At 57.6% G+C, this 26,747-nt stretch overlaps 1 protein-coding gene across 17 annotated transcripts in view; it reads left to right on the top strand.

Annotated features, from left to right (window-relative positions):
- CHD6 (chromodomain helicase DNA binding protein 6) overlaps positions 1-26,747 on the top strand; it is an 88,028-nt gene that overhangs the window by 16,969 nt on the left and 44,312 nt on the right. For 12 of the 17 annotated variants that reach the window (XM_065032683.1, XM_065032682.1, XM_065032684.1 and 9 more), the window contains one exon: positions 15,239-15,294. The exons of the other annotated variants lie outside the window; for them this stretch is intronic. In XM_065032683.1, the coding sequence (XP_064888755.1) occupies positions 15,262-15,294 (33 nt within the window). In that variant the 5' untranslated portion in view covers positions 15,239-15,261. The remainder of the gene's footprint in view (positions 1-15,238; positions 15,295-26,747) is intronic. 17 annotated transcript variants of the gene reach the window in all.

The following is a 26,747-nucleotide window of genomic DNA, read 5'->3' on the forward strand; positions in this document are numbered from 1 at the left end:
TCTTAATGCTGGCTTTTAGCTCCTGGTGAGGGTGGGCAGCTGAAGCATGGACCCCATTCAGAGCCATTTAAGATAGTGTTGTGAGCCTGCAGTGTCGCCATGTGCTCCTGGTTGGACCAAAAGTAGGTGCTGGAGGGGGTCCTCGCCTTGGCCATGGTGCAAGGCTGGCAGTGTCCCCACCGGCCCCAGTTTGCTCTGCTTCAAGAGCAGGTGTCAGGGGCTCTCACTTCTGGCCTGGGACCTGAGTATCCCAGAGACCTGCTGAGACGCAAATGCGATGTCTTTGCTGGGTTTTTCTCACTTCATAGAGGTGTGGCATACGTGTGCAGGGTGTTGAGTGGCTGGGTTGTCTCAGTGAATGTTTGCTACAGCTGTGGTCTGAAAATCAGAATTGAAATATGTTGTGTGGTGGCACATAGAATTATTGCAGTTGGCAGAGACCCTCAGGATCATCGAGTCCAACCATAACCCAACCCAGCTCTGGCACTAACCCATGTCCCTGCGAACCTCGTCTAAATGCCTTTTGAACCCCTCCAGGGATGGTGACTCCAGCACTGCCCTGGGCAGCCTGTTCCATGTCAACTTAGAAGTGACTGTTCATGGTGCCTGTGGCTGCAGCCCAAGGCTCCTGCCTGTTTCTGCTCTTTGCTGTGGCAGCCTTGGAGAGGCTTCAGTGCAGAATTCCTGCTTAGAAAGCAACAAGGAAGAGTGCAGGTTTTCTGAGTCTATTATCCCCAGTGTTCCTGGCACATAGGTGGATGGCCCACTTGTGTCTGTGGGTGCCCCTTGTCCTTCAAGAGGTGACTTGTGAGCCCTGGTTGCGCTTTGAATCCTGGCTCCTGTTGTGCTTCACACTTGGAGGCGGCCACATGCCCCTTTTGTTCATCCTTCTGAAGAGGATCCGTAATCTCTAAGGATCTGATGGCTGGGTGTTGATTTTTGTTTTAACTGCGCACGTTGTTTCCTGGCTGCAGCTTATTTCTACAGATAAAATCTGTTCTTTTTCCCTTTTAAGAAGGAAGCCACCTGCCTCTTGCAGGCAGCTGATCATGGTGCTGTGCTGCAGGGATGTGCTCTAATAAAGCAAAAAAAACCTTGTCAGTGCTGCTGTGCTGAATAAAGAGCTTTCTTGGGCAAATGCCATCAGTTTCTGCAGATGCTGAGGCCTCTGCTTTGTCTGAGTTTGTAGCTGTTTTGCTTGTTGGTGACAAGTCTGGGGACAGGGCCTGGGGACCAGAGCTGGGAAGCAAAGGCAGAGCAGAAGCAGGACTGTGTTCAAAGCTGCTGACTCCCACCCTCCTCACCACACTGCAGATGTGATTTCCCTGCAGGAAGTGAAAGTTGCTCTTTGGATAAAGGCTATGAATAAAACTTACTTTCTGAAGTGCATTGGTGTGTCTGTGACTGAGGGGCTGTTGGAGCATCTGCCCCCTTTGGGGTGCAGAACGCTTGAAGGGGTGTCAAGTCTGCACGGGGGAGTGCCAGCCTGGCCGCGGGGATTGTGCTTGCACGTCTGAAGTCATCTTGGGAACACATGCAGGAGCTGGGGAGAGGGAAGGGCTGAGGCAAGGCTGAATGTGTCCCAGGGGAAATACAGGGGCAACCCCTGACTCTGGATGTGCCTTACTGGTTTTGGGAACTATTCCCAGTTTTTGTGAACCATAGAAACATTTTACCTTAGAAAAGACCCTTAAGATTGTTGAGTCCAGCTGTCAACCCAACACTACCAAGTCCACCACAAAATAATGTCCCTAAGCACCACACCTACACATCTTGACCCTCTCCAGGGCTGGTGACTCCAGCACTGCCCTGGGCAGCCTGTTCCAATGCCCCACAGCCCTTTGGGGAAGAAATTGTTCCCACATCCAACCTCAACCTCCCCTGGCGCAACTTGAGGCCGTTTCCTCTGCTCCTGGCGCTTGTTCCTGGGGAGCAGAGCCCGACCCCCCTGGCTCCAAGCTCCTTTCAGGCAGTTCAGAGATCAGAAGGTCTCCCCTCAGCTCCTGTTCTCCAGCTGAACCCCCAGGTCCCTCAGCCGCTCCATCACACTTGTGCTCCAGCCCCTCACCAGCTCCGTTCCCTTCTCTCAACTTGCTCCAGCACCTCAAGGCCTTTCTTGGCATGAGGGGCCCACAACTAAACCAAAGCTTCACCCCCTGCACTGTTCCACCAAAGCACTTGTCCTCTTGGGACCCCAAGAACTGGCCCTGTTTGGCTGATCCTCTCCTGTGTATGTATTATTACATGCAGGGCACCTTGTTGCCAGGTGTCTTGGTGACCGGAGAACTCTTAGCCCAGCCTTTTTTGGAGGATGCACTGCAAAATCTACTGAGTTTCAGATGTGAGAGCCCACCAGCAGCCTCCTAAAAGGCACAGAGGACGTCAGCTGAGAGCGACTTGGATGGCGCAGACTCATCCCGCTGCCTGCTCTTGGAATACATGACCTGTGGGCACAGTCCTCTTCTGCTTGTTAACACATGCCCTGTTTGCAGCTCGTTGGCTGTGGAGACCTTCAGACTTGTGGGCCAGTCTAATTACAGCTCGTTCCCGCAAGATACGTTTTAATGTAATTCACTCTTAGGTGGTGGTGCTCTCTGCGATGAAGCTCCTCTGCGCAGTCAGAATAATCCTTGTCTGGCTCTCACTGCTTTGCAGTGCAAATCTTTGCAGTGCAAATCTTTGCCTCGGGCGGCCTTTTTTGTAAGGTTTCAACGAGAACGGATGTTGTTTTTGATGAAGAGGTTACAGAAAAAGGCAAAATTTGATCTTTTACCTGTCCTTGTAAAAATTCAGCCAGCCTCAGCAAAGCACCAACCTCCGAAAATAAACACTTGATTTTTTAAAATGCCGTTTGTCGCTTTGCTCCGTTCCCTTTGCACCTGATTGACGGAGGGCAGAAGCCTGTTACCCTGACTTTGTGTTACCTTAAATAGAGAAATCCTCTTTCTCTCTCACCTGGTCCTCATCCTTCTGCTGAGCCTTAGGCAGGAACCCCCGGGTGCTGCGCAGGTAAACATTTCTCCCATGCCAAGTGTCCTGGCAGCCGGTTCCCGCCCGCCGCGGGAGCTCCGTCCCGCAGCCCCGGCCTCGCTGGCCCTGGCGCTGTGCTGCAGACCAGACCTCCTAGCGCTGCTCTCCTGGCCCTTCCCGTTCGGCAGCCCCTTCCCAGCCTGCTCTCTGCAGCTCCGGCCTTTATCTCAGCCCCGACTCTCCCTTTCCAGGGGGAGCTGTAGAGAAGCTGCTGAGCCGTTTCCAGACCGAGGGTTTCTCCTCACCCTGGCCCATTTCCATCCCTGCTCCAGTTGCTTCTCTAGACTTTCTCTTCAGTGTTACCCTGATGTGCAGCTGAACCTTTTGACAAGAGATGATTCCCAGACAAGGTCTCTGAGCAACCTGAACCAATCTTCGGCAGCCCATTTCTAAGCTTGTTCCAACTGAAACCCTAGGCTTTTGCTTTCTGTCAGCCTTAACCCTAGTTCTCATCTGATCCTGAGACATGGAAACCCAGCAGAAAGATTTCTGCCAGCCCTAACCCTGGCTCTAGCTCTCATTTTCCCGTGGAACAAAAGAAAAGGCCCCACAGCCTTTCCCAGATGGGAACTTTACCCAGCCCAGCTCTCTCGGTAGCCCCTGCTCGGCTGCTGGGCCCAGCCAGGCTCAGCTCTAAGCTCTCCACTCAACCCTGTCTCCTTTTTTGTGTGAGGAACCGTTGGGAAGACCCCTAATCCATGGCTCACTCCAAAGCTTCCTCTCAGCCCAGGACTCTTGACAGCACCTTTCCAGCTTGGCTCCAGCAGCCAGACCAGGCTTTCTGCTTCTCCACCTGAACCCTCCTTTGCCTGCTGGGCTGTCAGGAAGGTTCTCCCAGCCCTGTCCTGGTGCAAGGTGTCTCCCACCCCGGGTCCCCATGCCCTTTCCAGCCTCAGCCCAGCTGCCAGTGTCCCCTCTCGGTGCCGGCCTGAGGAGCTGTTTCCAGCTGGGCTCTAGGCAAGGCCCCTGAGCCATTTCCCAGCCCAGAGCCCTTGGCAGTCCCCCTGGCAGTCCTTGGCCATCCCCACCTGAGCTCCGGCCTTTCTCTGAGCCCCAACCCTGGCTTTCCAGCTGAGCCTAAGCCAAGCCCCAGCAGTTTCCCCCATGAAAACTTTCTCCCAGGTGAGGCCCCTCGCAGCCCCGCTTTGCTCGGGCAAGCCCTCCCTCACCCCACTGTCACTGCACCTCTGGCTTTGCTTTTTCTTAGCCAGAACCCTGATTCTCCTGGGAAGCTGTGGAGAAGTCTCCTACTGATTACCTGGACCAGTGATTCCTCCCAGCCCAGGCCTCTTGGCAGCTGCCAAGTACTTTTGCAGCCCCTTTCTTGCCCCATTCCAGCTGCAGCTCTGCACTTTGTCTCGGCCTCCTCCCAACCCTAACCTTATGGCTGAATACTGCACAAGATCATCCTTGGGGAAGGTTTCTGCAAGCCCAGGTCTTTTAGCAGCTGCCACTTTCATCTAGTCATCCCCCCCAGCCCCTCTTGAGCTGCAGCTTTTATCTTTCTCTTGACTCTAACCTTAATTTTACATCTGAACCCCAGACAAGGGCTGTCAGATGAGTCTTCGCCTGGGCCAGGTGTTTTGGCAGCTCTCACTTTGCTTTGGCAGTGCTTGTGCAGCCTCACTCCCCTGCCTGGCCTGTGCACCCAGAGCTCCCGTTCCCCAGGCTTGCTGGTAACGGGGTTCCTTAAGATTTTATGTGCAGATTTCTGAAATTAATTTTTTTAAAGTCAGAAAACTGCTCTCTCAAAGTTGAGTGGTCAGACAGGGATTGTGCAACATTCACTTGCTTCCCTTTCCCCTTCCTCTCCTGCCGGGCCGGTTGGGGAGGCTGCTGCTCCTGCGCGGCGTTGGATCCGGCTTTGGTTTGGCTGCTGGTATTGCTGCTGCCGTGCAGCATCGGTGGGCAAGGCTTCTCCCATGTAACAGCCACCTACAGGAGTTCAATTAATAGTGCTTGTGCTTTTGAGTGCTTCCACTGCTGTCCTTTAAATATCCTCTTGAGACGTGAGGAGGTGTGGTTGAGATGCAGCCCAGGCCCATGAGCATCCTGGACCGCGGGATCCTGGAGCGGGGAGAGGTGCTGGCCTGCGGGGTGGCAGCAGCACTGCTGGCATCGCTCCCTGCCGCAGAGAGCAGCTTTATGGGCACAGCTCAGTTTGCAGCCTGTAAAGAAGTTCCAGGGCTCTCGTTTGGCTTCTAAGGGTGACCTGCAAAGTTTTCACGGAAAAGGAGCCACCAGCAGGTTGCTGAGTGCCTGTGATGGGGGCACAGGCTCTGACCCCGGCTGGCCCCTCGGCGTGTGGTCAGCAGTGCTGTCCGCCCATCACACTGCCCCTCTGCTGCCTGCCCCTCTGCCTGCCCTGCTGCCTGCCCTTCACACTGCCCCTCTGCTGCCTGCCCCTCTGCTGCCTGCCCTGCTGCCTGCCCATCACACTGCCTGCCCATCACAGTGCCCCTCTGCTGCCTGCCCCTCTGCTGCCTGCCCCTCTGCCTGCCCATCACACTGCCTGCCCATCACACTGCCTGCCCATCACAGTGCCCCTCTGCCTGCCTGCCCGCCTGCCTGCCCATCACACTGCCCCTCTGCTGCCTGCCCCTCTGCTGCCTGCCCCTCTGCCTGCCCGTCACACTGCCCCTCTGCTGCCTGCCCCTCTGCCTGCCTGCCCCTCTGCCTGCCCTTCACACTGCCCCTCTGCCGGCCTGCCCTTCTCCCTGCCCATCACACTGCCTGCCCCTCTGCCTGCCCCTGTGCTGCCTGCCCTTCTCCCTGCCCCTCTGCTGTCTGCCCCTCTGCCTGCCCCTGCGCTGCCTGCCCCTCTGCCTCCCCCACTGTCTGCCCCTCTGCCTGTCCCTCTGCTGCCTGCCCCGCTGCCTGCCCCTTTCTCCCGGGTGCCGCTCTCTGCTGCTCTGGGAGGGCGGGTGGAGATGTCAGGATTGTGCCTCTGCTGGAAAATCTGCATATTTTATGTTTTCCTGACGTGACTGCAGCCTCCGAGTCTGGAAAATTGTTTCAAGAAAGCGAGCCTGAGGGTTAAAACCTCTCCGAAACCCTTTCTTTTTTTTGGATAAAACAAGACCTTGAAAGAGCGTAACAAGTTGCCAGCTGTCCTGGCGGGGTGGGTGGCCAGCACTGCGCCGCACCCCTGCCTGCTCGCCCAGCCCAGCAACGCTCCCAGGAAGCTGGAAATAGTTGGTGCTTCCCATCCCTGGGGCAATTATTTGATCCTCTGCAGCTGATCTGAGCTATTCTCGGAGCTAACAGCTGGCCTGGGCCAGGTCCTGGGTTGGGGGCTGAGCACCCCCAGGACTGGGGCTGGGTTCTGGGGGGAGCAGGCAGGAGCCCGGGCTGTGGGCTGCCCCCATGGGTCCCGTGAGCAGCCGGGGGTGCTGGTGCCGCGGGGCTCTCCTGCCGCACGTCCCCACCAGCGCAGCCTTGTCCCTGCTGCATGAAGAACCGCGGTCCCCAAAGTGAGCTGGATGTATGAGCGAACTTCACACAGAGCTCGCTGTCACACAGGGTGATGGGAGGAGTATTAGAAATGATGTATTCTCCTGCGGTAGTATTAAACACCATCAGTTTTGGAAGCAAGGTCAGTGGGGGCTGACGCACGGTTTGTAGCTGTCTGGGAGCTTTGTGCACCCCTGGCCGCTGCATTGTTTGTCCTCCTGGCCACTCTTCGGAGGGAGCTGGGTGTTGCAGCAACCATCTTCCAGACGAACAGAAGCCGCAGAACAATGCTGCTTGCTGTGGTTACAGACCACTGGCTCTGCGCTATGTAAATGAAATTAATGTTACAGAACTATGTTTGAAACTTTGTTGTCTAACGTTTCAAAACCTGGCTTATCCCATTAAATTGTGGACTTCTTTGGGTCATGATTTGAGACTGTGATGGGATATGTCTGAGGTTATCTGAGACCTAATTGGTGGGTAAATGGGGACCCTGAAGAGCTGCTTGTTGTAACGCTGCTTACTGGTTGCTAACATTGTGACTATTTTTGCAAACCACATACTAGGAATTCTTTGGTGTCCTGTGGCAGTTTGTCTTCTGGATTTCCTGCTTCCAGCTGTGACTTGCAACATTTCTTACAGCCGTGCAGACCCAGCGGTGTCGCAGTATTTCTGTAGGGGCCTCGCCATGCACCGCGATGGCCGTGCCCGGACGCTGCGGGTGGATGCCCGTGGGGACACGGGGGCACGCTCGGAGCACCCAGCCCTGCTGTTGGCCCCAGGACTTCTCAGACTGGATGGTCACAGTGATATGTAGGATGTGTTCAGCTCTTTGGACAGATGTGGAGCTGAGTGGGTCAGCCTGACCTTGCAGTAACTGCGGGTGGGTCGGACTCGCGGAGGGGCTGTGACATGTCCTCCTGGGCTGGCCCCTGCCCTGGGCAGCAGCGTGGCTGGGGAGGCGCTTCCAGAGGCTCAGTGAAATGCTGGGATACTGTCTCACCGGGGGATGGCTCAGCACAGTTGGAGAAAAAAAGGGCTATTCTTGGTGGGGCTGGCTGCAGGGGACCTCCTGTGGGCAGCGTGCTCTGGAGCGAGATGTGGTGGCACACAGGACAGGGTCCCAGCGTCCCCTGGGCTGGAGAGGAGCTGTGCCTTGCCATCTGTCTGGCACAGGCCTCTCCAAGCCTTCCCCAGCCCCAGTGGTTGCCAGTCACGCCAGCTCTTGGGAGCATCGGATGTGCCGTGAAATTGCTGATGACTCCAGGCTGAGCTTTGTCTTGGATTTTCCTGGGGGTTGAGTGCAGAAAGGGCGAGTGCCGCATTATTTTCAGCTTCAGTCCTCTCTGACTTCAGGCCGGCCTTCCTCAAAGCACAGCCCCAGGCATGTGGAGCAGCGGCAGGGAGCGGGCTCCAGCCGCGCACGGCATTCCTCCTGGTTTTACAGTGTGGGGCTGCCTGTGTGCTCATTTTAGTCCCCTGTACAGGATATAAATATAGTAAATAATAGGAAGAGACAAGCAAGACAGGTGCAGAAAGCCAAGCGTCCTTTTCCAGCGCTGGCCCTGGCGGGAGCTCTGGGGAGAGCTGTGAGAGGAGGCTCTCCAAAGCACACGGGAGCAGGGACATGCTGTGTGACATATGGATGGCCCTGACAGCGGCTTTGCTGCTGAACGGTGCTGTAGCTTGGCTGTTGGAAGTTGCCTGGGGAGAGGGAATGCACAGCCAGGCTGGGCCGTCAACTGAGCAGTGAATTTTAAGGGAACATGGTGGTTTAAAATAATGGAGGAAGGTGCGTGGAGAACTGCGGCCCATGGAACTTACCTCTCCAAGGTGGTTTGGTCCTGTCTGAGCACCTACTGCTTTGCTTCAGAGCTTTGTATGAGCCGGGAAGGATGTGTTGCCTGTGTAGCTGTAACATCTTTGCTGTGGGAGGCTGTGCCGAGGGTGCTCTGAACAGCCTCAGCTCGCCACTGTGTTTGCAGAAGTGCTCTCAACCTTGGGGTGCTGGGCGGGACCTGTGGGGTGCCCAAAGAGGAACAGGGAGGTGCTGCAGGCGGCTGGGCAGAGCGAGCTCTGGGGAGCTGGTGGGGATGGCTCTCTGGAGCGAGCTGGTCCTGCCGGCCCCGAACGCCAGGATCCTGCGCTTGGTCTTTGCATTCGTACCTTTTCTGCTGGGCGCAGGGGTGGATCCAGCTACTCGTTGGGTGCTGTACACTTGGTACCTGCTCCCACCAGGTACAGAGGGGTGTACCCGCTGCTCAGAACATCTCCTGGCTCTGCTTCATCCAGGTGCTTCTCATGCTCCTCAGGGTCTCTCTGCAGGCCGGGTGCAGGGGTGCATGTTCCTGCTCTGATGGTGCTGCAGCAGCTGCATGTACAAATGGAGTGTTCTCCAGAACACTCAGTGTTCTGCTTACGTTGCCTGGCTCCTGCATCAGTCGCAGATTGCACTTGAGGGTGAGTACACAAGTGTGTGTTTTGTTTGCTCGGAGCTGTATTTTCAGCAGATGGTGTTGAGCAAGCAAGAAACCGGATGCTTTGGTGTGGAGACATGTTGTGTGGTGGAAGGTTTGGAAAGGCGCTTTGACTTTTGTGCCAGGACCCTCCTCTCCTTCTGACGTGCAACAGTATGTAGGAATCCACAGTCTGTCTTTCCATCAGGTACAGTCTTGAAAAGCATCCAGAGCGGTGGCCCGGCTGTGCCGGCTGTGTCCTGGGCTGCTCAGGGCTGTCTGTGGCAGTGCTGAATGCAGCCCGAGCACACGGCCTCTCCTGAGGGCTGCGCTCTCAAAATGTTGTTTTCCTTCGTCTCTGCTAACATGAATGAGTTAATGTGCCACATGGGTGCTGGGAGGTTCGGGATGGCCAAGGCTCCAGCCCTGCGAGTGCTGGGGCTGATCCAGGCCAAGCTCACACGTGCCTTTGGGTATATCCCTGTGAGTGCTTTATTGGTTTTCCTTCACACATTGACCTCCTCCTCGAAAGGTGTTTCTGGAACACGTGTTAAAAGTTCTCCTCTAGCCCTAGAGGAGATCTGTCACTTTACAGGTTACTGCAGCTTCTCTTTCCCTTTGCTCTCAGCTCATTTTCAACGCCCCTCCAGTTGAAGATCATCTTGAGAAGATCTCCCGTTTCTGAGGGAAAACGGGGGTGAACCACTCCCTGGGGATGTGTGCTGATGGGTAGATGATTGGCCCCCCCAATTAACTGTGGTTGCTCTCACAGGGCGCTTGTGTGTGTTTGTGCTGCAGGACCGGTGTCCAGGGCTGCGTGGCGGGAGAGCGCTGCGTGTCTGCAGGGTTCTGGTGGCACATGAGCCACGTGTCAACGACCCTCAGCCTCCCAGTTCAGAGGAACTGGGAAAATCCGTCCTCCAGCTGCAGCGGAGAGCTTGGCCACGCGTGTGGGGAGGCTGGTAGAGGGGGAGAGCACACGGTCACTGCTTGGGCTTGGGTTGGTGTTGGCTCAGATGTGGAATTTCTGATGATGTTTTTGACTTGTGCAGAGATGCTGCAGCTCCTGGAGGAGCCAAGGCAGGAGCCACAGGAAATTCTGGCATGATGTGGGCTCGGTCTGTCGTAGGGATGTCTTGTGCTTTCAGAACAATAAAAATAAATCCAAGGGAGGAGGGTAGTAACCTGATGTGCCCCAAATTGCGTAACTGAAAACGTCATTGCTAGCAGCAGATGCTTGGTAGAGGCTGTGCCACAGCGAGCTGGTCTGCTCGTGTGGAGGGACAAAACACAGCTTTCAGACCGCTTCGCTCGTCTCCTCAAATGCCACAAGACAGCTCGCGAGCGCACGGTCAGCCTGGCCGCGCGGGGTGCCGGGTCCCTGTGCTCGGCCATGCGCGGTGCGGGGGATACAGCGCCACAGCCTCAGTGGGGAGGACTTGGGGGATTGGACTAGATGATCTTTTGAGCTCCCTTCCAATCCCAACATTCTGTGACTCGCCGTTAGGCGTGAGCGCCTGCTGCTGGGAGTGTTGCCGGCTGGCAGTGCTGGTGTGGGACGTGCATCAATTATCTTGGGTTAAAAAGGCATAAAAACTTGAGCATGGAGAATAAAAACTCCCCACTTGTGACAGTGGCAATAAAGCTGAATCTAGCAGCCTGGAGCGCTTGCATGATGTGCTAGTGAGAACATGTTGATCTCCATATGAAAACTGTAAGCTCATTTAGAAAATTGGGCTGTCTCATTTGAGATTAGAGTTTCTCTTTAATCTGCAAATACTTAATTAGCATGGAAATGGCTAGTTAAGTGGAGTTCTCAATGTATATATCCACATGGCAGTGTGGTGGTGCTCCCTGGCAGGTGGTGTTTCCCTTCAGGATGCTGGACAAGTTCCTGGCTCTGAGGCCAGGAGAGATGCTCTGGATGCAGCAGGCAGACCACAGCACATGCAGCCATGAATGTGTTCCTTTCCTCCTCTCCAGCTTGTCCCCTAAGAGGGGATGACAGGACATCCTTGCTCCACCAGGATTTTCAACAATGGGATGTATTAACTGCCCCGGGTTCCCTGGATTCACAACTGGCCGCAGGGGCTCTGCTCCCTGGCCAGCACAGAGTCTCACGCTGCCTTGTACACCCCAGGATGGCACCTCACCCCGGGAGCTGCAGGGGCCGCTGGGGACTCGGGTGCTGTGTCCCCTGTGTGCGGGGAGACCAGCTCCTGACACCCGCACGGGCTGTGCTGGGCCTCTCCTTGCACTCAGTGACTTGGCACATGGTCAGAGTAGGTGATTCTGTTAAACCAAGTCCTCTGGGTCTAACTGGTATCCCAGCCTTGTTTTATCACAACAGATGCACACACTGGCCTCAGTGTTAAGGAAATACATGGGTGTATGGTGGGGTGATACTGTTGTGTGGCTGTTGCCAGCTGCAACAGAGGACTGCTGGTTCGGGCCGCTGCAGAGCGAGGGACGGCCCTGCCCTGGGGCTGGCCTGGCCCTGGCACCGCTCGCTGTGCCGAGCAGCTGAGCTCCAGTGGTGGGACGTGAACAGAGCCGGTGATGCCTGCGTAGAGCTTGGCATGTTCAGGCTGCTGTATGTGAGGACAGACAGAAGGAGAACCTGTGCATGTTTACTCTTGGCGCTTTGGGAGGGAGCTGGGTGGGTGTCTGCCCGCTCCGTTCCTGTCTGTCCTGGGCTGTGGCTGATACTGGGCGCTGTCAGGGCACAGTCTGTCCTGGGCTGTGCCCTGTGCTGAGGCCTCCTGCGCCCTTTCCCTGCCAGGGGCTGGAGTGGCTCCGTTTGCAGCTGCGGGCAGCCCTTGCTACCTAGAGGAGAGGGGACACAGCCGGTTCGCTGTCTGCTGCGGGCAGCGGGGGCGGCACTGTGCGGGACACCTCTCCAGCCCAGCTCTGGCCTCCCACCCTTCACCCATGGGTGTGAATCTGAGTAGAAGCAGAGGTGTGTGCTGAGAAGTGACCGCTCTGCTTCGGTCACAGAGAAACCTCATGCTCTGCTCTCCCGTGTCCTCTCTTGAACCTGTGCCCTTGTCCCCCGTTGCCCCAGTGCTCATTCGGAGCGTGCCAGCGGGCTGGCCAGCAGCTCCTTCTCGGTTGCTGTGTGCCGGCGCTGCCAGCCGTGGCTTGGCCAGCCCGGTAGCTGCGCTGCTGTGCCTCTTGCACCGCGCTGGAGCCAGGGGCTCTGCCGCCCGCGTGCTCCGGGAACTGCAGCAGCCCTTCCCCAGTACTAGAACCTGGGCAGAGTTGTTCACGAGCCATGTGTGTGCAGGTGAGTCCTTGTGTGCTCCCTGGGAAAAACGGATTTTAGGAACGTGCAGCCTAGCCCAACCGCAGCCTGGTGCAGGGGTGCCCGGGAAGGAGAACAGCAGGCTGTGGGAGAGGGCTCTGGGGCAGCAGCACCCGGCTCTCCTTCCTCTGGGGAGCCCAGGAACATCCCAGCTCTGCACGGCCCCTCCACGGAGCACCGGGCCTGCGGCACAAACCTGCTGCCGGCTCCTGTCCATGCACAGCCTGCCTCTGCCTGCCTTCCTTCTTGCTGTTCATGAAGCAAGGTCTGAAGCTCCTTCCCTGCGCAACTTGCTGGTAGCACTGGCTGCCCTTCCCTGCCTGCAGGCACCGTCCTGCCCAGTGCCTGCTCTGAACCCACCTTCGCCCGAGGGCTGGGTGCCTGCGCAGTGCCAGGCAGGGTGGTGCCTGCGCAGTGACAGGAGGCGCAGCAGCGGATGCCGGCGCTGTGGGGCTGAGCCACCAGGGCTGATGGCAGCGGGTCCCCAGCCCTTGCCTGGGCTCTGCAAAGGCCGCAGGGCTGGGCCACTTGCTCACTGTCACATTGGGCTTCCTGGCACCCCTCAGCCCTCTTGCTCCGCTGCTGTGCTACCACCGTGCACAGGTGGGGAGCGTGTTGGACCTAGGCCACTAAATGTGTGTGATCCACAATGTCTGAGGTTTGTTTCATTTTGACAAAAAAAAGCCCTGAAAACCCAGAGCTGAGTGACAGAAGCAAGCCCTTGTAAGCCATGGGATAAGACTTCTAGCCCGGGCTAGCCTGGTACTGAGGGACTTGAGGGTACTGAGGGATTTAATGTTGCTTTTACTTGCCAGAAGTGGTGCTGAACTGCTGCCTTGTAGACCACGTCCTTTCTCCTTCCCAGGATCCATTCTCTGGGTTACTCCAGAAGAAAATCCGTGAGTGAAAGGCTGGGAAGCAGAGGCAGGGCAAGAACATCTCCCACCCTGGGAGCCGAGGGGCCGGCTGGGCCCTGGCAGGACCTGCTGGGCGCAGGAGGGGCTGGGGAGCCAAGGCCAGTGTGCTCCCGTGCTGCTGGTGGGGAGGGTGAGTGAGCATTTTGGAGTCTTCTGCAGCCCAGAGGCCTCTGTGAAAGCTGAACCAAACCCAGATCTCCAACACTTCTGGCTCCGAGCAAACCCTTGGGATGGGGCTGCTCTCTGCTGGAGCCCGGCAGGATTGTGAGCTGCAGCAGCCCTGTGTCCTGCAGCCCTTCTGGGGCACGTTTTGGGGGTACAGGAGGGGCTGGCAGGAGCAGTCATGAGAAAGAAATTTTGTGTCATCCTGTCCACAGATGCCATCAAACTCCTCCCCAGTCAGCTGGTGGCACTGGGTGCCTTACTGCCACCAAGCCTGACCTATATGTGAGACACGCTGGGCTGGCCTGTGCCATGTAGCTGGGATCAGAGTAAGAAGGCTTTGCGTCTTCTCCGTGGTGTGGTGGGCATGAGCCATGGACCAGCACTGACATGCAGAATTCATCCAGCAGCTGCGTGGGAGGCTCCTGTGTTGCTGTGGCTTGTGGTGTGGGGTTTGTGTGGTATGGGAGGGGAGCAAGAGGCGGGTGTTTGTGGGATTTGTATCTAAATCCCTTATAAAATGTTCTGGGCTCTTTAGTGCCTGTTGCTCGCACTGTGGGAGCAGACAACTGCTTGGGGTCGGCTCCCCAAAAAGCCTCTATTGCCTGGAGCAGGGTGCTCTGGGCAAACCCCAGCAGCTCCGTCAAGTGTACTGTGGCTGGGCCTGTTGTGGGGAGCACATGGGGCTGTCACCTCACTGTGTCACCTTGACTGTGGCTGGTGAGTGTGTTCATCCTGGGGAACTGCAGCAACCCCCATCCACCCGGGATCGGTGCCGATCGCCCCATGTGTGGCGGGGCTGCTCCTGGCCTTCCTACCGACACAGCAGCGGCAGGAGGGAAGTGCTGGGCCCGGCGTTCTCCTGCGTCTGGCAATGTCCAACCTACGCCCAGTCCAGAGGAATCGGGCCTGGGCAGCTGCGTGTCCGCTCGCCCGCCGGCCGCACGCTGGGGTGGGTGTCAGTGCACAGAGGTGCTGGGTGCTGTGTGGGTGTAGCTGCTGGGGCAGCACCTGCAGGGAGCTGTGGCCGTGGGGAGAGACCAGCCAAAAGGTGCCACGGGGGGCAGGGTGCTGAGCCGTGGAGCAGGGCACTTGCAGAACAGTCTTCGGCCCAGAGAGCTCTCGGATTGCTGCATCACCATAGATCCCTCCTTGATCCCCCCCGCTAGTGGGGGACAGTGTGGGGACCTGTTTGCACAGGCAGTTCTGCCTCTGGCACCAAGGTGCTGCTAAGAGCTGGACTTGGGCAGGCTGGTGGGGGATGCTGCTTGGGAATCACCTCACCTGCAGTTCCCCCTCCTGCGCGGGGGACACAGGCTGGACCGCCGGCCCCTGGCCCTGCCCCGGGGCTGCTGCAGCTTCTGGGGAGATGGTGTCTGCCAGCACAGCTCTGCCCCCTCCTTGCCCTGTCCTCGTCCCCTGGCAGCTCTTCCTTGGCAGGAGGGCTTGCAGTCCGCCCCAAGCTCCTGCATCCTCTCCGTGTCTCTCCCTGCTGTCTTTGCTGCTTGGCAGAGCCTGGTTTGTTTACTGCGTTCCTCTGCTGCAGCGGGGCTGGCAGCAGCCGACACACCTCTCAGGGGTGCCGGGGTGGCTTTGGGGCTCTGGGGAGGTGACGTGCATCTCCGCTGGCCCCGGCTGCACCACTTCATGCTGGGACTGCGGCTGTGAGGTGGGTCCTGCCCAGCGGGGTTCAGGTAGCACCGAGCTGCAGAGATGTGTGGTCGGGCTCCATGCCATGGCTCAGCAGAGCAGGTGTCCCCAAGCTTGTCCCCGAGAGCCTTTCAGTCCTGCAGCTCTGTTGCTCTGAGTGGCACTGGGGTTGGCTCGGCCTCTTGGAGGGGTGATGTGGAAGGATGGAGCACCTCAGGTTCACCAGTCTCTTTATTGTGAATTTTTTCTTGTGTTGTGTCTTGCAGAAATAACATTCATCCCAGATTTGATGATAATGAAAATACAGAAAAAAGAAAAGCAGGTTTGTGACCCTCTCTCCTTCTCCCAACTAAGCTGGCAAGGCCTGGGGACCTTGTCCTGTGTGTGAATTGTTGCAGAAGATGTGTGGTGGAAGCGGGGGGGGCTGCATTTCCAGACGAGGCTGCAGCTGAGCAGGTCAAAATTTGACCTGAGCTGCAGCCTAGAGCAGATGAGTCTGATGTGGGCAATTGAACAAGGTGGGGGTTATCTTCAGTGATGGAAATGCTCTTGATTTGGTTCTGTTCCCTGTGGAGGAGCAACCCTTCATTCCCTCAGTGCCCCTAGCATTGGTTCTTGTTTGAATCTCGTCACAATAATCTTACAAAACCGCATGTTTGCTGTGTTTGCTGCTGATAACATGATGCTCCAGGACTGACACGAGCGGGGGGGCCGGGATGGTCGTGGCTGTGGGGGCTGTGAGAGCTTGGCCAGGGAATCTTCCCTTGCTCAGAAATAATCCCAACCCACCAAGCTGCCATTTCTGAATTGCCGCATTGGATCATATCTACCTGCTGCTCCTGGAGGAGATTTATGAGCCAGTGGTATTAACTGTGTGCCAAGGAAGAACCAGAGTGTCGGCACTCTGGTCAAGGGAAAGGACCTGTTATGTGCGTGGAGAGTTGCTCTGCATGCCCGGGTGAAATACGGCTGCAGGTATAAAACAAACCGGTCCACCCTGCGCTGATTTGTGTCTGTGCTGCTTTTAATAGGAAACCATTAAATTGCACACTGAGCTAAGGGATAAATCTGCTGGAGAGCACGAGCTGGTGTCATTTCTAGCCAGCCCTGAAGCAGCATTTTCGTGCTACTTGGGGCAGCTGCAGATGGCACCGTCACGGCAGGTTCACGGCGAGGAGGAAGGGGAGGAAAGGTTTGGAAAAGCCGAGTGTGCTGTTGTGAGCTTGCAGCAAGCCAGCCGCTGTGGATACAGGAAGGTGTGTGTACGGAGCACCGATGCTGTAGGGAGTTTGTCAGTGTGTCCTAAAGGCGCTGTGAAGGAGCAGAGCCCGGCTCAGGGGAGGAGGAGGGGAGCGCGGCAGGTCCCGCGTGCCAGCCCTGCCGGTCGGCCCTGCCGGGCACCCAGGGCACGGGCCAGGCAGCTCTCTCCTGGGAGCCAAACCCAGGTAAGGAATTCCCACCACTCCTTTGGACTGGTGTAGCGGGTTATCCGCTCTGGAAATGGGATTGCTGAAATCACGTGGGTTTTCAGCACAGCAAAACCATCCTTCCTCAGCATTTGGAGATTTTAGAGGGCTCAGCTGCCAAAGGGTTTTGTGTGATTGCCCCGGCAGATAAAGTCTGGGATGGAGATAAAGGCATGCCGGTGTGAACCACGAGGGGTAGGGGTGGAGCTGCTCATCCCCTGAGCTCTCTGAACTGGTAGCAGCATAGGACAATTCTTGCAGCATGTCACAGAGTGAGCTGCAGCGTTCCTGGGGTTACCAGCTCTGCAGGGGCTGTGCTGGGCTGTCCCCAGAGGGGTCTGGGCAGCAGTCAGAAGTGCTGCTCTGAGTTCAGTGCTTGGATGAACTGGCTAAGCAGGGCTCCTGGGGGTGTTCTGGTTCCCGATGGATGTGGTGGAGGGGCTGGCTGGGTCCCTGCCCTGCTCTGCAGAGCCTGCTGAGCGGCCTTGGAGACAAAACAAGCAAGAGGTGCCATTCCACATCCCCCCGGACACCTGAGCGCAGGACCTCCCACACCTTATAAACAGACTCCTCATGGCACCAAGGCTGTTGCCTTCACAAGTCCATTGAGCAGTCTCTCTGGAGAAGACAAGATGCTTGTGTGCTTCCCAGGGCTCTGAAGGGCCATGCATTTCCGTATGTGTCTCCCTGCCAGCCTTTCACCTGCAGAAGCTCCACCTTGGTCGTGAGGTAGGTGTAGGTAGATGTACCCACAGGCCCGTGGGTACAGAGGTTGGCAAAATGCCAGCACCCTTCACACGGGCCAGGGATGGCAGGAGAGCTGCCAGCTTCCTTTGGGAATGGGTTCTGGATGTGCTCTCTCCTTTGCCGTGCCCCTGGCTGCGCTGAGCCTTGTCCTGGCCATGGCCACCGCCGGTGGATCGTGAAGCCTGGGCTGGAGAGCTGGGGTGGCGCAGGGAGCTGTCCTGGGAGGAGCTCCTGTCTGTGTCCCCTTGGTGTCCCCCGCAGCAGTGCCGCCCTTCCTGCATGCGTTAGGATGGCTTGGCACGCAGGGCATTGCCAGCTGGTGCACCAGATGAGGGGCTGTTGTTAGCGCAGGCAGGGTCTATGTTTGCACGACTCGTCTTAGTAATGCATGAAAATCTGGTGGATTTGTCACCAAGCTGTGACTAACTCATGAAACCTGTCACTTCCCTCGTGACTTACGGGGCTTCATGCCAGGGTGCCTCATCTGCTGGCAGAGGTGGGACAGGGGTTTCTCGCTGCCTCGGAGAGCAACAGCAAGCCATGGATTTTCTTTGGGGGCTTCAGCAGCACCATTGCCCCTGGGCTGCCTCTCCCATCTGTGTCCTGCTCCTCTCTGGGCACTGAAGGGTCTTCTGCATATTTCTGCCAAGCTCTGACTTGTTGAATAAGCTGAGAAATATTGAACTAAAATAAATGCAGTTATCCCACAGTGCCTGTAAATGCCCTTGTTCTAGACCCATGGAAGCTCTCCTGTCCGCTCAGACTGTCGGAGCAGAGCAGCACTGATTGCCTCTTGGAGAGGGAGGGGATGGGAAGCCCTGTGACCCCCGGCTCCAGCCTTCTCCTCGAGGGCTCTTCTGCTTTCCAGCCGGGACATGGAGGTGGTGGGGATGTCCTGCTCTCCGGGGTTGCGCAGCGGCAGCGTGGGGCGGCAGCAGGAGCAGCGCTTGCAGCAGGAACATGTCAGGGCGTGCGGGCCCCCAGGAGCATCTGTGGGAGCTCTGCTTGCCTTTGCTTCAGGCACTCACTGCATAAAATGAAAGCTTTTCCTGAATTTTGTGGGTCTGTTTAAGTGAAACGTGAACTTGGTTGTCTTGCCTGCTGCAAATGCTGCCCAGGGCTGTTACTGGAGCTGCCGGGGCTGGAGCAGAGCGTGGGCAGCAGTGGGAGCCGGTGCAGGGAACGGGGCTCCCCAGCCTGGGGGCACCTGGGGCTCTGTCCCAGGCTGTGTCCGTGGGCTCCTGGCCCATCCTGGGCTTCTTTGTCACGATGAGACTGTCAGGTGTGATGACCCTTGGTGCACGGAGGAGTTTTGCTCTGCTGAGCAGCACCTGTGGCTGTAAGGACAAAGGGGAGCGGTGAGCTGCCAGGGTGCCCTGCTCCTCCACCCACAGCCAGGAGCACTGGTTCTGGTCCCCCCCTGTGGTCCCGAGGGCCCCTCACCCTGCTGCTGCACAGACCCTTCTCTTTCCATGCCCTTTCCTGCCTTCCCCCCTGACCAGAGAGGACTGAGCAGGGAGCACGGCCTGGCCAGCCCTGGGCAGCCCCGGTTCCCGCTGCCCCTGCCGTGCCCTGTGCCAGGGCGGTGAGGACGTGCGCACCAGGGCTGGCTCGGCCACAGGACAGAGCTTCCCGGCTGTAGTTGCTGAGGGCTGTGTCTCAGTGGAGTGTTTCAGGAATGGAGCCAGGCCCCACCTCCATCACGCACATCCCATGGCGACTGCAGAGCCTGCTCGGAGACATGACGGAGGGTGGCACTTGTGTATTTTTAGCTTCTGCTGCATTGCATTAAGAGCTGGAAATGAGGGGTGTGGACACCCAGCGACTAGAATACACCAGCCCATGCTGTGCACACCAGAGAGGACGGCTCAGCAGCCTGCTGAAACGCTCTCTGTGGAAGGAGCTGCCTTTTCCACTTCTGTCATGGGGCTCTGCAGCCGGCTGTGCAGACAGACTGGGCCGGTGGCGGCCAGTGTGACCATCTGGGGATGGCAGAGCTGGGTGGTGGTGCCACCTCCAGCTGCTGGTGGCTTCGGTCAGTGCCCTGGGGGAAGCCGAGCAGGCCCTGGACGTCGACCTCTGTGTGAAGAGCATGAAAACCTTTGGTGAGCCCTGCAGTCAGGGTCCCCATGGACACTCCACATATAGGACAGATCTCTGTGTGCAGTGAGCTGTGCCCTAGACCCAAATGCAGGGCTTCTTTGGGGGAGTCCTGCTTCTCCCGGGGGGCTGCAGGAAGGCCTGGACCCTGCAGCGAGCCTGCAGTGAGCGGGGATTGAATGACACTGGCACTCAGGTGCAAGATGGCACGTGGGGTGGCCACTGCTGCTGGCTCTGGTCACACTGCCCGGCAAGGATGTGTTGTGTGGATGTTGTCTGAGCCCAGCAGCCAGGGGAGCTGGCTTTGCTCTTGGCGATGACTGTGAAAAGGGCTCAGCTGTGGCCTCCTCGCAGGATGGAGCTGCTGTTGAGACCCTGAGGCTGTGGCAGAGCTCTGCCCTGCTGAGAACACGGTGCTTTTATGGGGATAGGCTCAGGGCGAGGCCCCGAGGCACAGGATGGGCAGCGGGGTGGACATCGAGTTGTTGCTTCTTTTCCCCTCCCAGCCCCAGACTCATGTGGTGCTGCAGGATTTGGGTACGGATCAGGAGCGATGCCCGTGCAATGTCCGCTTCATCCCCATCACACCTCCAGCAGTGTTGGCCTGTCCGTGCTGCACGTGGGTCCAGGGGGGCCTCCCTGCTCCTGCCTTTCTGGGTGTCACATGGCAAGTGCGCCAGCTGTGTAATCAGTGCCCCCTTTACAGGCCACGGGGTGATGCTGGGCTGCCCGCGCATGGGGTGGGAGCCCAGGAGTGCTGGACACAGGGAGGGTGATGTGGGCTCGTGGGCCGTGGAGGGGACGGGGCTCTGGCTGGGCAGAAGCTGCAGGATCTTCTGCCCCATCCAGCCCAGCCTGACCCCTCCTGCTGAACCTCTCCCAGGTGCTTGGGCCTGATTTTCTCTTTTCTTCACCCAAAACTGCCTGCTGTTCTCCATTCTCACTTGCTCCGTAGGACCCTCATCCTGTAACATCTTAGTGCCATCCTGACCTCCTGTCATAGCTGCCCCCTCCCTGTCCCCCGTTCCCTCTCCACCTTCTCTTCGCAGTTACTGTTCCCCCTCGTTCCTCTTCTCCGTGGTTCCCTGCGCAGGTACCTGGGGTTTGGGGACGGCTCAGCCCATCCCGCGGGCCCCGGGCTGCTGCGTGCCCTGGGCACTTGCGGGGAAATCGCTGCCGAACTTCACGGCTCTGAGCACCCAGCACACGTGCCAGAGGGAGTTTTTAACTGTTCCCTCAGGTCCCCGTGAGCCCAGCTCCGCTCTTTGCTGGGGGCTCGGGGAGCTCTGGGGCGGCCGCAGGTCTCGGGTTGGGAGAGGGGAGGGAGCCTGGCCGGGGCAGGAGCCGCCGCGCCTCTGTCTGGTGGTGTGTTCCCCTCGTCCTGAATGAAAACTGGGAAGCCGAGTCAAATGGGGACTCTAAATGAAGTGAAACAAGGAAACACACTGTTAAAGCCCACCCTAACCTTGGCTTTGCCCCCTCATGGGGTCGTGCAATTACAAGTGCTCTCTGTTAGCCTTCACGGCTCTCTGGGGAGGTTTCAAACATTTTTGTCCCTCTGACCTTCTCTTTGATAGTAGTTACACACATGGGACAAGACCTTGTGCTCCAGCTGCTGCCGAGGGACTTGTTTTCCTGTATGAAATGTAATTTATAGAAGATTCCTCGGGGAATAAAAAAATGTACAAAAGTTACAGAAAAGCTTATTCCAAAAATGTAAAATCATTACAATGTCACCAAAAAAATGCCAGTTGAGAGACAGCGCAGAGGCACAGCTTTACTGATAAAAGTGGCGCTGGACGTGTGGAGGCTGCCTGGGTACCAGAGGTGGGCATCACCTCCCAAAACCTGGAGGTCGGGGTTTTGCTTCCCCTACCTCCAAAATACCCCGGAAACAACAACCCTGCATGGTTAGACAGGAACGTAAGAGACACGTAGAAGAGGCTGTTCAATGTAAAATACTGGTTTCCTTTAGTTAAAAAAGTTGTAGTAAGAAAAAGGACACATACTCAGGGAATTTAAAAGTAAAACAAGGCGGGACTAAAAAGATTTTTAGGAACCACTTGCTAAAGACCCAGCATCTGATAATAACTTTTTTTTTCCAAATATCTTATGACTAAAAAGCCTGGAAGAGGAGTCAGAGGGTAAATAAGCATTGAGGTGTCAAGTGAGTGCTCATGGAAACGCAGGGTTGGCAGAACGGCTCCCAGCCCAGATACATCGCCAGTGCCAGACCCATCGGGGTCACCCGTAAATTAAAGGCTTTGATAAAGACATTTGTAGTAAAGTAACACAGGCCACCTGGCTCTGATGGTGTTTGCTCTAGAATTGTGAAGGAGCCTGATGAGATGTTGGGAATCTCTAACAAATAGTGTTGGGGGCCATCACCCATCAGGGCCACGTCCATGGAAGGGGAGGTGCAGCAAGTGTGAAACTAAAGGACAGTAGGTTTAGTTGGGTATTGGATAGATCATTAGGAACTAGAATAAACACTTTGTCTGTGAAACTACTACACTGGTGAATAGTCAGCATGGCTTTTGTAAATCAAAGTTAGTCCTTGCGATCTGCCCGGGATGTTGGAGACAGCCACGTCGCGGGCTGAGATTGATCTGGGCTGCACAGTGCTCAGGGGCTCCCAAACCACTGCTGAGAAAGTTCCTCACCAAACGCTTTTAAAGAAGTTAAGCATTGTCCTGATCAGAGGTAATCCTGTAAATTAGTGACTGGTTAAAGAACAGGAAGCAAATCAGAGGAAGAATGTCTCTGTTTTCATGGTGCAGAGCAGGGGACAAGGTACCAGCTGGTTCCTGCGGTCATCAGACGTGCTGAAATGGAGTCTGAAGAGTTGAAGAAGAATCTTAAGATGTGCCAAGTAATGCACACGGGGGAACCAGCCTTGTGTGTCTTTGCTCAGGGTGTCCCCGCTTCTGGAGGGGTCTATAAAACGCTGGCAGAGAGTGTGTGATCTGCCTGCAGGTTGTCCCAGAGGCACATCTGGTGTTTGGGAAATGGAGAACAATGAGTCAGAACGATGTCTGAGAGCTGGCCAGGCCCGAGGAGAGGGGACTTGTCACCTGTCCCTTAGCTGGGCTGAGAGCTCTGCAGGGGGAGCATGTGATGGGGAACAGCAAAACAGGGAACGGAACAGAGCAGGTGACAAGGTGCTCTCACAACCTGAGAACTAAAAGCCACTTAGGAAGGCAGCATGATTAAAACAACATTAGCAGGTTTTTCCCATACTTTGTCAGCTTGTAGTGTGGAATGTCACCAGGTGCTTTGGTGCTTGTGGTTACACAGTTGGGTTCATGCAGCCCTTAGCTGCCGTGGTCTGGATGCTGTCCTGCCGCTGGAGCTCCGAGCTGCGGTCAGGCTGGGCAGACGGGGTGGCAGAGCTCGCTGCCTGTGCTGCCCACCCTGCCTGTGCTGCCCACCCTGCCTGTCCTGCTCACCCTGCCTGTCCTGCCTGCACTGCCCACCCTGCCCACACTGCCTGTCCTGCCCGCACTGCCCACCCTGCCTGTGCTGCCCACCCTGCCTGCACTGCCCACCCTGCCTGCACTGCCCACCCTGCCTGCACTGCCCATGCTGCCTGTCCTGCCCACACTGCCCACCCTGCCTGCACTGCCCACCCTGCCTGTCCTGCCCGCCCTGCTCACGCTGCCTGTCCTGCCCACCCTGCCTGTGCTGCCCACACTGCCCATCCTGCCCACCCTTCCTGCACTGCCCACACTGCCTGTCCTGCCCGCCCTGCCTGTGCTGCCCACACTGCCTGTGCTGCCCACACTGCCCATCCTGCCCACCCTGCCTGCACTGCCCACACTGCCTGCACTGCCCACCCTGCCTGTCCTGCCCGTCCTGCCCACACTGCCTGCGCTGCCCGCCTGCTGCAGAAAGCATCCTGGGGCTGCGATGTGCCAGGTTTAGGCTCGTGAAGCTCGTGGTTCTCCCCTGCGAAGGGACGTGTTGGCGTGTCACCGCTGGCTGTTCCTGCAGACATGGTGGCCGGTAGCCCAGGCAAAGCTGTGGGCAGCCTGATGGCTCATGGGGATGTGTGTCTCAGGCCACTCAGCGTGCTGCAGCAGAGCTCCCTGCGGTGCTGTGTCCCCATCGGTGTGACATGGCCCTGTGGAAGCAAATGCGGTGGTTCCCGGTGGCACCGGGGCCGCGGCTGGTCGGGGACAGTGCTCCTGCGGCTGTGAGCGTGCTTTGGAGCCACGCAGGAGCACAGATAACGCTGGCACTGTGTTCTCAGGCTCTTCCTGTTGACGAGAAGCCAGGATAAACTGAACCTCAGCAAGGGAAGTAGGAAAAGCCCATTCCTGGCTCACAGCAGTGTGCTGAGCTCTGGCTGCCGCTTTGTGCTTATGTGAATGGCGTAAGCTTGCCATGGACTTGTAAGAACATGACATGGAGCCTTTTGACCTCAAGAGAAACGAAGCAGCATTGGGTGCTGGAGGGTTTCTGGGGCTGGCAGTACCTTGCCTGGTTTCCCGGTGCCTGCTCAAGCCCTGGCCATGAGCTGCTCGGTCCCACAGGCTGGTGTTTGGTGGCCCTTCCATGGCAGGACATGCACCAGACCTCGTGGCTGCTCCAGCTGGAGGCAGGTGCTGCTGCCCCGTGCCACAGCAGCTGTGACAGTGATGGCCACGGGACATCCCATGGCACAGTGCCGGCACTGCTGGTGCCAGGGCCGCAGCGCTGCCTGGGAGGTGGCCAAGGTGGACACTGAGGCACGGAAATTACTTTACAACCTGTGAGGTTATAAAGAGGTATGTTTATTCAGCACTGGACACACGGGGCAGCTCTGCCCAAGACGTGTAAATTTCCAGCAGTTGCGAGCTTGGTTTAATGCTGTAAAGTATTACATATTCATGAAAGTTCTAGGAATGCCTATACATATTCATAACCTGTCCCCGAGAAGGGGTTTCTTATTACAATGAGATCCGGGAAATCATTTCCATAGTCTCCACCTCCGGTCCCTCCCGGCTGCGCCTGTGCAGTGATGGTGGGCCGGGGTCTCCCCCGCTGTACGCTCTTACCCCGGCCTGGCGCGCCGAGTTGGCTGGGACTCAGACTGATGAGTTGGTTAGAACTGGTTTATCTCCTGTCCTGTGCCCAGGATTCTGTTATCTAGTTCACCCAAGGATGCAGCTAAGGGTTTTTTATCTTTGCAAGGCTTGTGAAGTCATCAGCGATCTCCTGTTTCTCATACAATAAATTACACAAAACCCTAAGCTAGGCAATTCTATGTGGGTTAAGGGTTAGCTCTTCAAGGGTTAGTTCTTCAAGTGTTAGTTAGTTAGTTCCCTGTACCAACATGTCTGTGCTGCCATGGTGGTGTGCTCACCCAGAGGCTGGGGGCCGTTGGCAGCCTGGAGGCGATGCAGGAGGAGCAGAAGGATTGTTGCATTGCAATAGCCAGATCGTTGAGGGGTCTGCCTGGAGGCTGGCGGCCCCTTGCGAGACTCAGGGCTACAAGCTGTGGCTGGGAAGAAGTAGTTCACCCTCGTGCTGTGCAGCGGTGCTGAAGATTTGCTTTCTGTCTGGTGTCTGCACTTGGCTGCTGTTTAGCGCAGGAGCAGAAGGAGACCTTGGGGGTCTGCGAGCTTTGTAGCTAATCCAGTGAATTGTTCCAGCTGATCCCGAGCTTGCAAGATCTGAGGAATGCAAAGGCTGGGACTGATCCTGTTGCTCAGCCTGTGGGCTCAGAGGCAACATCTCTAGTGCTGATTTTTTCCCAGTCCAGAATAGGTTCCCCTCAGTTGCTTGGGTGCACTTTGATGGCTTGTCCGTGTGACAGGATGGGTGATCTCCCCGTCGCAGGTCGCGGGAGCAGCTGCGGCCAGGGCAGAGGGCCAGGGTGGCCGCGTGCGGGCAGGTGCCGGTGCAGCCGGCCCGGCTGGTGCCACATGTGCCGGCAGCCCCGCTTGTGGATACCTGTAGGTGCCTGGGGGGCTGGAGGTGCCTCGGGTGTCTTTTCCCCTTTGCAGCCGGTTTCATTTAATGCTTCCCTCTAATGCAAATCAGAAATCTGAGCATACACAGTGCCCTGTGCCTAGACCACTCTGAATGGGCTCCAGTTCTCAGCCATGGGATGTCAACATTTAGATTCTCTCCCGCAGCTTGGGGATGTCTGAAGAGCTGGATGGTGCTGGGCTCCGTGGGGCCGGGCATTGCTGCCATAGGCACCGGCACCTCAGCACCGGGGAAGTGGCTCATGAAGGAATCCGCACCCCTGGCCCAGGGCAGCTGTGGGCGCAGGGTGCCAGGGGCCAGCGCTGCCACTGTCCCCGCGGGCACAACACTGCCCAGCACCACCCAGGCCGCTCACCACAGCCCCACAGCTCCCCTGCGAGGGGCTGCCACCCCCAGGCTGGTAGGACAGGCCTGACAGGGCCTCAGCCTCACAGGACAGTCACCAAACACCCACCTGCAGGACCAGCTTCCAGCCCTGGTCACACTGCCGGGCCCGGGCTGGTGCTGACCTGCAGCCCCATGGTGCTGAGCCAGGCCGGGGTGGCCACAGCTCCCCTGGGACGTGGCTGGGCACCAGTTAGAAGGAGTGGATTGGGTGGCTGTGGGTGAGAAGTTTGCCCTCTCCTGTGGAGGATGTGGGGTTGGCTCTCCCGCGGGGCTCCGCGCTGGTGCTGCCGGGGCAGAGCGCAGGGACAGGCGCAGGGATGGGTGCTGGCCGTGGCCCCGGCCACAGGCAGAGAGCAGAGGGAGCCGTGGGCCGGCTGAGCGTGCAGGCAGGGCCAGGCGCTGCCTGTGCCGGGACACTGGGGATGGGAACTCACTGCACAGCAGCTGGGCTGGAGACTGACGTGTTCCTTTCCCCATCCTTGTGCACAGCTACACTTCTGCCCGGCCCTTTGTGCAGCCCTTGTCTCTGCCCCTCTGGCAGCTGCTGGAAGGGATGTCTCTGGTCCCCACTGTGAACCCTCACCCACAGGTCCCTTCCTCCAGCTGTCCCCTGCCTGCCCCACCGGCCTGGGCTGCTCCTGAGGAGCCGGGATCGCTGCTGACAGTCCCGGGCTCCTGGTGGCAGACACTCCTGCTGCTGCTTGAGCACACCTGGGCATTTTCAGGCTGTTTCTGGTTGGGCTGCCATGGCGGAGCGCGCCAAGAGGCAGCTGAATTCCCGTCAGTGTCCAGCATTGGAAAGTTTGTGGGACGTGAAGGAAGAGCTGGAGCAGGAAGAGCAGCTTTGGCTCCCAAGCACCCAGCAGCTCTCAGGAAAGGTGCAGGTCTAACTCCCTGAGTGGACCTGGGGGCCTGTTTCTTGTTGCAGAGGCCACACAGCATCCTTAATGCCCTCTCATGCCCTGCTGGGACAGTCCCTGGCTCTGTGCAATGGGCAGGAGGTGGCCTGGGCATGTGGGTCACTCTGGGGCTCAGCAGGTGGGGTGTGAGGGTGCGATCAGAGGCAGGATGGTGCCAGGGGGCACAGCAGAGGGGCCAG

The sequence above is a fragment of the Columba livia genome, chromosome 16 (assembly GCF_036013475.1).
Source record: "Columba livia isolate bColLiv1 breed racing homer chromosome 16, bColLiv1.pat.W.v2, whole genome shotgun sequence".
Taxonomy (NCBI): Eukaryota; Metazoa; Chordata; class Aves; order Columbiformes; family Columbidae; genus Columba; species Columba livia.